Source organism: Oncorhynchus mykiss, chromosome 18 (assembly GCF_057628025.1).
Source record: "Oncorhynchus mykiss isolate SJ-2025 chromosome 18, ASM5762802v1, whole genome shotgun sequence".
Lineage (NCBI taxonomy): Eukaryota > Metazoa > Chordata > Actinopteri > Salmoniformes > Salmonidae > Oncorhynchus > Oncorhynchus mykiss.
The window spans coordinates 28,390,586-28,404,046 of NC_143039.1; the positions used below are offsets into that span (position 1 = coordinate 28,390,586).

At 44.3% G+C, this 13,461-nt stretch overlaps 1 protein-coding gene across 3 annotated transcripts in view; it reads left to right on the forward strand.

Annotated features, from left to right (window-relative positions):
- Positions 1-13,461, forward strand: part of LOC110495798 (voltage-gated inwardly rectifying potassium channel KCNH7) — a 70,892-nt gene that overhangs the window by 31,256 nt on the left and 26,175 nt on the right. The window contains exons 4-6 of one of the 3 annotated variants that reach the window (XM_036952248.2): positions 4,444-4,914; positions 5,899-5,919; positions 8,184-8,398. In XM_036952248.2, the coding sequence (XP_036808143.2) occupies positions 4,444-4,914; positions 5,899-5,919; positions 8,184-8,398 (707 nt within the window). Of the gene's footprint in view, positions 1-4,443; positions 4,915-5,898; positions 5,920-7,204; positions 7,293-8,183; positions 8,399-13,461 lie in introns of those variants that run through there. The other 2 variants (XM_090208080.1, XM_090208082.1) reach the window with 2 other exon arrangements.

A 13,461-nucleotide genomic window follows, 5' to 3' on the forward strand; every position in this document is an offset into this window, starting at 1 on the left:
TAATAAAACATGGCAAATGAATACACTTTTAGGCTTAAATACAAAGCCTTAAGTTTGTGGCCAACACATCACAGAGTAACTCCATCATAATTTTCAAGCATGTTGGTGGAAGCATCATGGTATGGGTATGCTTGACATTGGCAAATACTGGGGAGTTTTTCAGGATAAAAAGAAATGGATAGGGCTAAGCATCTTTCAGCAGGATAATAACCTACAACACAAGGCCAAATCAACACTGGAGTTGCTTACCAAGAAGACAATGAATGTTCCCAAGTTGCCAAGTTACAGTTTTGACTTAAATCTGCTTGAAATAGCATGGCAAGACTTATAAAAATAGCTTTCTAGCCATGATCCTCAACATCTTGACAGAGCTTGAAGAATTTTGAAAAGAATAATAGGCAAGTATTGCACAATCCAGGTGTGTAAAGCTCTTAGAGACTTACCAAGTAAGACTCACAGCTGTAATCGCTGCCAAAGGTGTTTCTAACATGTATGGACTCAGGGAGCTGAGTACTCATGCAATGACTATATTTTATTTTTATTACTCTATAAAAAAAAATCGAATTTGGATTCCACTTTGACATTACAGAGTATTGTGTGTAGATTGTTGACCAAAAATATAATCCATTTGATCCCACTTTGTAACACAAAATGTGAAGAAATCTAGGGGTCTGAAATCCAAGGGGCAGTGTACATCCTCCAAAAGGAGAGACTGTATGGGAATCAGAATGAGTGCACTAAGCACCTAAACTGCACGGCTGCATATCCACTTTAAACCATCCATCTTCAGCTAAATCACAGCTTGAGGGAGATTATAAAAAAATGGAATGCTTTCTATTATGCCTTAGTGACGATTGGAACCATATCTCTAGAATTCCATCTCTCTTTACTTCATCCAAATTATTATTTAATTATAAAGTCACCATTTCACTTCAGGACTGGGGGATCTGAGTTCCATTTAATATGCAATGCAAATATTACTACTGTCTGGTATCATAGCAACGGGGGATGGTGTTTGTGCATGCACTGGCTGCTGTGCAGTGTTATCTATGTGTGTTTGCAGAGAGAGTGCCATGCTCCCTGCGTGTACTTTTACTGCAGTGGGCTAAATCAGGGTCGCACAGAGTGTTTCTTGGTAGTCTTAAACAAATCTACTTTGAAACAAAAGTATACACCTCACACACATGGTTATGGGCTTCAAATCAAATTGTATTGGTCACATACATGTGTTTAGCAGATGTTATGGCGGGTGTAGCGAAATGCTTGTGTTTCTAGCTCCATCAGTGCAGTAGTATCTAACAAGTAATATCTAACAATTTCACAACAATACACACACATCTAAGTAAAGGAATGGAATTAAGAATATATAAATATTTGGACGAGCATTGTCAGAGCGGCATAGACTAAGATACAGTAGAATAGAACAACATACAGTATATACATATGAGATGAGTAAAGCAAAAAGTGTAAATTATATTAAAGTGAGTAATGTTCCATTATTAAAGTGGCCAGTGATTTCAAGTCTATGTATGTAGGGCAGCAGCCACTAATGTGCTAGTGATGGCTATTTAACAGTCTGATGGCCTTAAGATAGAAGCTGTTTTTCAGTCTCTCGGTCCTAGCTTTGATGCACCTGTACTGACCTCGCCATCTGGATAATAGCAAGGTGAACAGGCAGTGGCTCGGGTGGTTGTTGTCCTTGATGGTCTTTTTGGAATCCTGTGACATTGGGTGCTGTAGGTATCTTGGAGGGCAGGTAGTTTGACCCAGGTGATGCGTTGGGCAGACCGCACCACCCTCTGGAGAGCCCTGCGGTTGCGGGCGGTGCAGTTGCCGTACCAGGCGGTGAAAGTTTGTGAGGGTTTTAGGTGCCAAGCCAAATTTCTTCAGCTGTTGCACCATCTTCACCACACTGTCTGTCAGTGATGTGTACGCCGAGGAACTTGAAGCCTACCACCTTCTCCACTGCAGTCCTGTCGATGTGGATAGGGGGGTGCTCCCTCAGCTGTTTCCTGAAGTCCACGATCAGCTCCTTTGTTTTGTTGACGTTGAGTGAGAGGTTATTTTCCTGGCACCACAATCCGATGGCCCTCACCTCTTCCCTGTAGGCTGTCTCGTCATTCTTGGTAATCAGGCCTACTACTGTTGTGTAGTCTGCAAACTTGACAATTGGTTTGGAGGTGTGCATGGCCAAACAGTAATGAATGAACAGGGAGTACAGAAGGGGGCTGAGCATGCACCCTTGTGGGGCCACATTGTTGAGGATCAGCGAAGTGGAGGTGTTGTTTCCTACCTTCACCACCTGGGGTGGGCCCATCAGGAAGTCCATGACCCAGTTACACAGGGCGGGGTTCAGACCAAGGCCCTCAAGCTTAATGATGAGCTTGGAGGGTACTATGGTGTTGAATGCTGAGCTATAGTCAATGAACAGCATTCTTACATAGGTATTCCTCTTTTCCAAATGAGATTGTGCAGTGCGATGGCGATTGCATTGTCTGTGGATCTATTGGGGCGGTAAGCAAATTGAAGTGGGTCTAGGGTGTCAGGTAAGGTAGAGGTGATACAATCCTTGACTCGTCTCTCAAAGCACTTCATGATGACAGAAATGAGTACTACGGGGCGATAGTCATTTAGTTCACTTACCTTTGCTTTCTTGCACCTATACCATGTCACGTATAGAGTTGAAATGTATTACATTTTGAGTTTGCATCCCAATATTACACATCACAGAAGACTGAATATAACAAAACTGTTTGACATAGAAACACCAGATGTTTGACAAGTTTTTTTGAAGTAAAGTTTACAATTTATGAAATATATGAATAACATTTCACCCATGAGGCCACTAAAGGGCCATTTGGTCATTTGACTGCAGGGCCACAGTGGAACTCAGCGCACCTTTAAAAATAGTAACAGGCCAATCTAAACTTTTTTTTTTTACCGCAAATACAATAGGATATTGTCAGACGGCATGCTTAATTTGCTAAACAATTAAGAAATTGATTGCTTAAAAGCAATTTATGTTTTCTGTGTGCGGGGAAGGGGGCATAAGGGGATATGCTTATGGTGAGGTAGACGTGGCGTCTTTCCTATACTTCCATTAATGTATTGATTATGCACTTCTTCATTCATTTAGATGATCGGGACGGAGACAATTAAACCATTGACAAATGAAAATACCCAGAACCAGATGCATTCCCACTGAAATATGTGTTGATTTTTGTTATTTATTGGAATCTAGCTGGTGTGTAAAAGTAACACCCCTCGAAGTAAGTGTACACGTGACAGCGTCTAAAAATTGGTTTCCTATTCTTCGTCACGAGTGTCAACGAGAGAAAAACGAGCGGTGAGCACAGCAAAAGAACACTGCTGAACCTCGTCGATCATCTCTCTGCTATTCCCCACGCCGCCGTTAACAGTTCAACACGGAACAAGACGAAGGCATGTGTAATGTGATGTAGCAAGGCACGTTAGCGCGCGAAAGCACAAAAATCCAGAGGGATATGGAGTGGAGAGTGTTTGTTTTTTCTTCATAAGTTTATGCTTGTTTTTTTGTTTTTTTTACTTTTAGATTTATAGAATAAAGTGCTACTGCATCAAGAAAATTATTTTTGGAAATGGTGTTATTTTATGAAATTCTTCACTTGTGTTTTCCGTTTTTACTTAAAATGTACTGTTTTAATAACAGAAATAAAGACGTTGACGTCTCCAGCAGTATATAGGTTGTCCTTTTTCCCCTTTTCCATTGCTCGGTGTTAGGTTCTGTAAGGGTTCTGTAGGGGTTCTGTAGGGGTTCTGTAAGGGCCACTGTATATCTGTGTGTTTGTTAGGTCACCCCGGGAACACGTTATACATTGGAAATGAGATCTTCCTTGAATGCAAGATGCCTCCACTTCAGACTCCCTAGAAACGGAACTATAACCACAAGGTTTAAAGTCGCCCTCATAATGCATTGACAGATTCACTGGTACCATCATTTGGACAAAGACGATGTCTTTCCCCTCTCTCCGAGGGTGTTAAATCAATCATAGGTAATTTGATATTTTAATGGGACTCTAATATATTAATGGCGGTTGCTTTATTTCATCAAACGTCTGAATAATTGAAGGAAGCTGAAGACGGGAAGCTAGGCCGTTGGGATGAGAGGCATATGTCCTTTTGAACAATATTGGCACTCACTGCTTGATGTCTGGGGAGTGAGCTGGAAACTGGATTAGCATGAGCTACAGAGCATATATCCAGTGTGCCAGCCTCCCCTACTTTCTACCCAGTCACGATCAAATTAAGAATTCCTCCACAACGAATGAAGTCATGACGAACCACTCTGAAAAGGGGAAGAGTTGTGCAAAAAACAATTTCACTTATTGTAGAAAATATTCCAAGCATTGCTGTTGAACAATTGTACTCTCTCTATCTCGCCCTCTCTTTTTTCTCTCTCTCCAGGGAAAGGTAGATTATTTTGTTTCCGGCTCCCAGCCTTACACCTCCTGGGCATCAGTAAGCAGTCCCTCCCACAAGAGGACCCTGACGCCGTCATGATCGACTCGCCCCGCCGCAGCGGAGAGTCGGTGGCCACCCGCGACTTCCGGTCACTGCCCACCCGGGAGAGCTGCAGCCCCTCCTACACCAATGACACGCGGGCCCTCATCGGCCCCAGCCACTGCTCCACCCCTGTGTCGGGACCCCTGGACCACTCGTCCCCCAAGGGGCCCGTCTGGGACAGGCTGGTTCCTCAGGGGGTTCCCCAGGCCCAGCCTCAGACTGTGGGCACTCTGGCCCCCTCCATCTCAGGCCTGGCCCCCACCGCGTCCAGGGAGAGTGTGTGTAGTATCCGGAGGGCCTCCTCCGCTCAGGACATGGAGGGTTTTGGCTCCAACTCCAAAATGGCCTTCAGGGACCGACACGCAAGTGAAGGTATGTAATTCAACACCACCTCCATGGTCGGAAATGCTTGTCCCCATCCATCCGCCTCACCCTGAGATGTTATGTTATATTAAATCAAATTTCCCTTGCTGTTCTTACGCAGTAGATTTGGTCCCAATCCCAACCATTGTTATCATGTGGTAAAAATCAAATCTGACCTTGGATCAGTGAATGGGGGTAACTCCCCCACCTCAACTGTACCTACTCTTAGTCATCAGGCAGCGCCACATCTATCCTGACTCCTGAATTACCACACCTATCCTGACTCCTGAATTACCACATCTATCCTGACTCCTGAATTACCACATCTATCCTGACTCCTGAGTTTACCACACCTATCCTGACTCCTGAGTTTACCACATCTATCCTGACTCCTGAATTACCACACCTATCCTGACTCCTGAATTACCACACCTATCCTGACTCCTGAATTACCACACCTATCCTGACTCCTGAATAACCACACCTATCCTGACTTCTGAATTACCACATCTATCCTGGCTTCTGAATTACCACATCTATCCTGACTCCTGAATTACCGCATCTATCCTGACTCCTGAATTACCACATCTATCCTGACTCCTGAATAACCACACCTATCCTGACTTCTGAATTACCATATCTATCCTGACTCCTGAATTACCACATCTATCCTGACTCCTGAATCACAGATCACCTTTCCACCCACAGTCAACATGGGGGGTACAGTACAGCCCCAGACTCTCCCTGTCTCTGTACCCAGCTAATATTTATATCCCTCCCTACACCATTGAATCTGCATTTCTCATTGAAAGGGCCCCTGCGGCTGACACTGTAATACGTCTACTTCACGATAATGAAGGGTGCGACGGCGACAGGGCTTTTATGTGGGTCGTCTTCCATCACTAGCTAGCTACGTACAGATCTGGAATCTCCTCTCACTCCTCCACCTTCCTCCCATCCCCCCCTCTCTCCCGCAACACTATCCCGTCGCAGACAATGGTCGTAATATCAAAGGTAACAACCCCACGTTCTTTGAACATAGCACGGGTATAGAATATATGGCCTGAACTGCTTGCTGCATGGGTTTGTTCAACTCAACAACAACATGAGTCTGTGGTGAATGCTAGTGCTGGATTGATGCATTTGTGAACTCCTCTGAGAATGCCATAGAGGCTTGCACGGTGTAGTAGTAGCATTATTCATGCTGTAGTAAGACGTGACCTGTGAGTGCCCTGCAAGCTTGCAGATCCCTTCTGATAGTTCGGGAAGAAATCCGGCTGACTTTTGACCTGCCGCTCGCCTGCCTCTCGTTTCCATAGAACCGGAAATCTATAATAATCACTGACTCATAATAGTAGTTGTCTTCGCCTGCTGCCAATAGTTCCTTTTGCCAAAGGCAACTGGTAGGCTATTTCCTTTGACCTGTGTCAGACAGTCGAAGGGAATAGAGGGATGGTTTGTCTGTTTGCTTGAATAACGTCCTCCGTTTTGTCTCCGCTTTACCAAAAAAGGTATTCCCATCCATGACGACATCACTAGTTATGGAATACTACTATTATAGATAAAAAACGTAATGATACTGTAAGTAATTCTACCACAGGAGATTGGTGGCACCTTAATTGAGGAGGACGGGCTTGTTGTAATGGCTGGAGTGGAATTAGTGAAACCAAGTGTTTGATACCATTCCATTTCCGCCGTTCTAGCCATTGTTATGAGCCGTCCTCCCTTCAGCAGCCTCCACTGAATTCTGCGTCACTGGAATGTTATCAAATGTCTGAGAGCCTTTTAACCTCCAGAAATGAATTAAATGACTGTACTTTCCTCTGAAATCAATCTCTTTACTAGCCTCAAAGTGCATTCTGGATCAATACCTACCAGAGGAGGCTGTTGGGAGGAGCTGTAGAAGCCCGGGCTCATTGTAATGGCTGGAATGGAATTAATGAAATGGAGTCAGACATGTGGTTTCCATATCTTTGATGTGTTTGATACTGTTCCAATATTCCATTTATAATGAGCCCGTCCTCCTATAGCTCCTCCCACCAGCCTCCACTGATACCTACTCCATTGAATATGGAAAGATTTGGAGGAGCATCTGATAATGTTATCAGCCATCATTTGTTTTCTTAACTTTAGACCTTATGTCTCCGATTTCCGGGATATTTTTAATTACCGTAACATAGTGGCCAGATTTCTTTACCTCTACTAAAAAGAAATCACTCGGATGTTGCTCAAATAAATGTAACATGACAATGAGGAAGTGCCTGTAGAATTACCCTGACCTTTGACCCCTCCCTTCTCTCTGAGGTCACTTCCTCTTTATGCTGCTCTCTACCTCCCTCCCTCTCTCTCTCCTGATTCGCTAGTGTCTCGGTCCTGGATGGCTGGGGGTATGGCTTGAGCTTTTCCTATATGTCTGTAATGCACACATACTGTAACGTACAATGCTGCTGTAGCATGTATTCAAGCTGCGCATGTCTTTTGTGTGTGTAAGTATCACTACGTATTCAAGCTGCGCATGTCTTTTGTGTGTGTAAGTATCACTCACTGTATTCTCAACACTCGTTTGTGAAAAGGGCAGAATGAGTCATCCCTCCATCTTCTCCTTTTGGATCAACAGTTGACACGTTCCCTCTCTTTTCCATATTGCCCACAGTAGTTCTACGTGTGACAGTGTGAGTGTTGTTCAACGTGGTGAGGTTTTATGGCAGTGTTGTACTGTATTTTCGCATAGTAACATAGTAGAATATTTGTGGATGTATGAATCATGAAAGCCATATCCATATGGTGTCATTGAGTCAAAACCTCATGACAGAGATATGAGTATACATTTACTTTGTTTGTGGACATCAATATTTCACTAAAATGGTTTAGTACACCAAGTTTGTCATTTCTACAGCTGTTGAATGGGAGGTAACAGGATCAAGCAGAGGGTTAGGGTAGATCTGTCTGACTGTTGTATTTCTACTGTTGTCCTGTGGTTGTTCACTTGTCTTGTGGCAGCAATTGAGTTCACTCAAGAGCAAGAAACAGTTCCATACTCACATTCCCAAGCATAACAAATAGACACAGCAGCCTATTGACACACCTACCACATGAACCACACTTGAGGTCTCCTTTTATCCCATTAGCATACCGTCAAACCGTCAAGCTGTATCAGGACACACGTGCTAGCATAGCCTAGCATCCCCGAGCTAGCCTAGTGTAGCATCGCCGCTCTAGCCTAGCCTAGCATCACAGCGCGAGCTATTTCCAAACCTCTCCATTAAATTCTCCTCCAGGACCCTTCAACCAGATCAAATCCAGTCTTCTGGGCTCCACGTCTGACTCCCACCTCAACAGATACAGCACCATCAACAAGATCCCCCTCATCACGCTCAACTTCTCAGAGGCCAACAACGACAAGAAGTGCCCCTCCCCTGCTTCCTCCGAGAAAACCATCATAGCCCCAAAGGTCAAGGATCGAACACACAACGTCACCGATAAGGTCACGCAGGTAAGAGGTCATGAAAGGCCCTGTGCTTTGTGCTCAGTAGAGTTGGGGCTCACTGACATAAGCCAAGATGTTGGAGCTTCACTCAATCAAGTATAATGTTGGAGTTAGAATCCATTCTATAGAATCTGTTCCATACAGAGGACATGTCTTTTCTGTGTATTTGTTCTGTACAGACAGTTACAGATGTATCGTGTGCTGTAGCTGGATGGACTATTACCTCATTGAATAATCACATGAATGGTCATCTGCCCCAATGTTATACATTAGAGAGCGGTAATTATCCCCTGCCCCACACACACACACGGAACACCACCAGGTCAGAACACAGTGTCTGTACACGCTGCTCTGTTGTTACTGTCTGACATTACCTAATTCATTGAAAGGGGGATACCAAGTCAGTTGTACAACTGAATGCCTTCAACTGAAATGTGTCTTCCGCATTTAACCCAACCCCCTTAATCGACATCCACGGCGCCCGGGGAACAGTGGGGTAACTGCCTTGCTCAGGGGCAGAATGACAGATTGTTACCTTGTCAGCTTTCGGTTACTGGCCCAACGATATTACCACTAGGCTGAAACTCAAGGGGCTTGTTTTAATAAGTAAACCGGTGAAGGTGTATATCACCCGTAGCGGGGATCAGGACAGATTATCTTACCAGGGCTCAGAGATACACTCTAGTTACACACAGGTTAGAGGTCATCCTCACCATCCTGTCTGCCTGTCTGTCTGTCCTCCCCGTGGAGAGTGCGTGTGCGCAGTACACCAACGCCTACTTGTGTCGGTCCCTATGGGGGAGGTGGAGGGAAACCTGGAGGCCTGTGTGTGTTTTCCTGCCTGCGTGCTTGCCTGTCTGTGTGTGCGTGCGTCTGTGTCGCTATGGCAGAGCTGGTTGACCTTTAAGATCTGTCAGGGCCACTTTGTCCAGAACAGACGAGGATGTTGCTGTTCTACTGATAATGTGTATACCAGTGGTGGTTGGTAACATTTAAGATGAGGGAGGATGATTATTTTTTTAATGAGCATGGCCTTATTTCTATTACAGCATATTGGATGACTGTCATTCATATTCCATTCACCCAGTTCAATGTAACATCGATACGTTTAGGCTACTACATGATACTGTACCCATCATGAGGTTGCTACAACTTAGCCGATGAATTCAAGTTCACAACGTAGGTGCATAGGCCGAGAAAATTTTGAGTAATCAAGGTGACAGACAGTGACACATTCAATACCGCCTTGCACACTCTTGCCTACAGCTAGCTAATCTAGGGTGTAATCATTAGTCCAGCAAATGCAAATGAGAGTTTCTGTTGGACAAATTCAGGTATGTTTATCCCCATTTTGTTTTCGTTTATGAGACATTTTTCAACAGAATCGGTGGAATGAATACACACCGGATCACACGCAAACAGTTCACGGTCGTAGCAGCCACATAAAAACATCATGATCACTTTGCTCATTGTATATAAACTCAGCCAAAAAATAAATGTCCTCTCTCTGTCAACTGCGTTTATGTTCAGCAAACTTAACGTGGGTAAATATTTGTATGAATATAACAAGATTCAACAACTGAGACATAAACTGAACAAGTTCCACAGACATGTGACTAGCAGAAATGGAGTAATGTGTCCCTGAACAAAGGGGGGTCAAAATCAAAAGTAACAATCAGTATCTGGTATGGCCACCAGCTGCATTAAGTACTGCAATGCATCTCCTCCTCATGGACTGCACCAGATTTGCCAGTTCTTGCTGTGAGATGTTACCCCACTCTTCCACCAAGGCACCTGTAAGTTCCCGGACATTTCTGGGGGGACCCTCCGATCCAACAGGTCTCAGAAGTGCTCAATGGGATTGAGAACCGGGCTCTTCACTGGCCATGGCAGAACACTGACATTCCTGTCTTGCAGGAAATCACACACAGAACAAGCACAGTGTTGAGATTGCCTGCAATGACAACAAGCTCAGTCCGATGATGCTGTGACACACCGCCCCAGACCATGACGGACCCTCCACCTCTAAATCTAAACCAGAGTACAGGCCTCGGTGTAACGCTCATTCCTTAGACAATAAACGCAAATCCAACCATCACCCCTGGTGAGACAAAATCGCGACTTGTCAGTGAAGATTACTTTTTGCCAGTCCTGTCTGGTCCAGTGACGGTGGGTTTGTGCCCATAGGCGACATTGTTGCAGGTGATGTCTGGTGAGGACCTGCCTTACAACAGGCCTACAAGCCCTCAGTCCAGCCTCTCTCAGCTTATTGTGGATAGTCTGAGCACTGATGGAGGGATTTTGCTTTCCTGGTGTAACTTGGGCAGTTGTTGTTGCCATCCTGTACCTGTCCCGCAGGTGTGATGTTCGTGCAGATGTTGTTACACGTGGTCTGCCACTGCGAGGACGATCAGCTGTCCGTCCTATCTCCCTGTAGCACTGTCTTAGGCATCTCACAGTACGGACATTGCAATTTATTGCACTGGCCACATCTGCAGTCCTCATGCCTCCTAGCAGCATGCCTAAGACACGTTCACGCAGATGAGCAGGGACCCTGGGCATCTTTCTTTTGGTCTTTTTCAGAGTCAGTAGAAAGGCCTCTTTAGTGTCCTAAGTTTTCATAACTGTGACCCTAATTGCCTACCGTCTGTAAGCTGTTAGTGTCTTAACGACCGTTCCACAGGTGCATGTTCATTAATTGTTTATGGTTCATTGAACAAGCATGGGAAACAGTGTTAAAACCCTTTACAATGAAGATCTGTGAAGTTATTTGGATTTTTACTAATTATCTTTGAAAGACAGGGTCCTGAAAAAGGTCTGTTTCTTTTTTTGCTGGGTTTATCATTTCTTCTCGCAACTATCTATGCTCTCTCCCCCTCTCACCTTTTCCTTTCGCTTGTGGACTTCAGTGCACAACACATCAGCTCTCTGTGACCAGGCAAAAAACCTTTCCAAGCCAAACCTTCATATCATGACTGCTTACCTCTACACACAGCCTACATTGTTGTGACATCATAGTCAACTAGAACTAACAAGTTAGTAAACTCGCTACAATCATGCAGTACAATGTACAATCAGAAAGGAGTTTACCAGTTACACTGGCAGGCCCCGGTGGCAATACATTAATAAAACCAAAGCTTACCTTGACTTGGAAGAGTTCCGGTGTTGGATAGCTATAGCCAGGTAGCTAACATAGCATCCCTCTCTGTTTGAGCTGGGTGTTTGAGTAGGCTAAACTAGCTAGCTGCATTTGCTAGCTAAGTGAAAGTGAATGTTCAAAAAAATACAATCAAATATAGCTCTCACTCATCTCTCTTGCTTCTCCTTAATTTTGGAAGAAATTAATTTGTTCAAAACTGTTCGACTATTGTCTTTCTCTTTAAGAAAACTACTCAATACATTTTCTACATTGCAGTGCTGGCTAGCTGTAGCTTATGCTTTCAGTACTAGATTCATTCTATGATCCTTTGATTGGGTGGACAGCATGTCAGTTCATGCTGCAAGAGCTCTGATAGGTTGGAGGACATCCTCCGGATGTTGTTATAATTACTGTGTAAGTCTTTGGAAGGGGGTGAGAACCAAGAGCCTCCTAGGTTTTGTATTGAAGTCAACGTACTCAGAGGAGGACAGAAGCTAGCTGTCCTCCAGCTACACCATGGTGCTCACCTACAGAGTGCTGCCAAGGCTACTGTAGACCTTCATTGCAAAACAGTGTGTCTTAATCAATTATTTGGTGACGTGAATATAGTTATATCTAAAAAAGGATCACTTTTTTAATGTTTCACAATATAGATTTTTTTGAACTTCACTGAGGAGGATGGTCCTCCCCTTCCTCCTCTGAGGAGCCTCCACTAGTGTATACAGTATATACTATACAGTATCAGGCACCGAGTTTTCCTTAAAAGCAGATCTTAGTTTGTCATTGGCACTAAGAGCATCTTCTAGTTTAGAGGACATATGCTGGTGTGTGTGTGTGTGTGTGTGTGTGTCATACATCTCAATAGTGGGTTGCAGCTTATATATTCCAACCGGATCTTAGTATTTGTTGTTATTATTTATATAGCTCAGGGATGAGCAACTCCAGTCCTGGGGGCCGGAGTGGTGTCACACTTCTTCCCCATCCCTAGCAAACACAGCTGATTAAACAAATTGCAATCTAAACTGAAGATCATGATTAGTTGACTATTGGAGTCAGGTGTGTTAGCTGAGGCTGGGGCAAAAGTGTTACACCAGTTAGGCCCCCAAGGAATGGAGTTGCCCATCCCTGATATGGTTCCCATTGGATATACCTACTGCAGTGGAACGTTGTTGTCATACAGCAGGCCTATGTCAGATATGAGTCTAGATGATCAACTATAACTCTAACAGCCTCTTGTTTCTCTTTCCTGCTTGTACGTTTGGTTAGCAACCATCTGCTGCTTACTGCTGAACAGATTACATTGAACACGTTTTTTTCTTTTCACCATCTCATTCTCAGTCGTTTGATCAAACTAGACAGTTGGATTGTATTTGCTTGTTTCTTCGGTATTTGACATATTTCTCTGACTGTGGCGCCCTGAGCTCCTGCTCCCCGTTCGTCCCCTGTGGTCTGGCTGTGAGGCTCACACTGTTCCAGCCGATGTCTGGAGACCAAGTCTCTCCAGAGTTTGTTTAGGGAGACGTGCTCTGGGCTGCAGAATAAACACGTACTGTGGTCTGCTGGTTCGACACAGAACTCAACCACACTAAACAGATGGACGATTGACATGAGGAGATCTGAGTCGGTGCCGTAGATTGATGAGCGGCGTCAGTGCATGTTGATGCTCCACATAAAACAACTTGTTTGACACTTAATGTTCGTTTCATGCGGTATGATTTCTCCAGGTTTGGATGGGTTTTCTTCAGTTTTACCTGTCGTTATGTCATGGCTTTGCTTCAGTCTTGCCATTTTTTTCTTTATTGTCAACAATACATGTTGTGGGTCACGTGACAAAGCAGCACTGGCCGAGACAGGAAATGACACTCTGGTATTCCAAATCCTCCAACAATACAAAACAAATAATGTGAGAGGGTGAAATGAACAGACCACT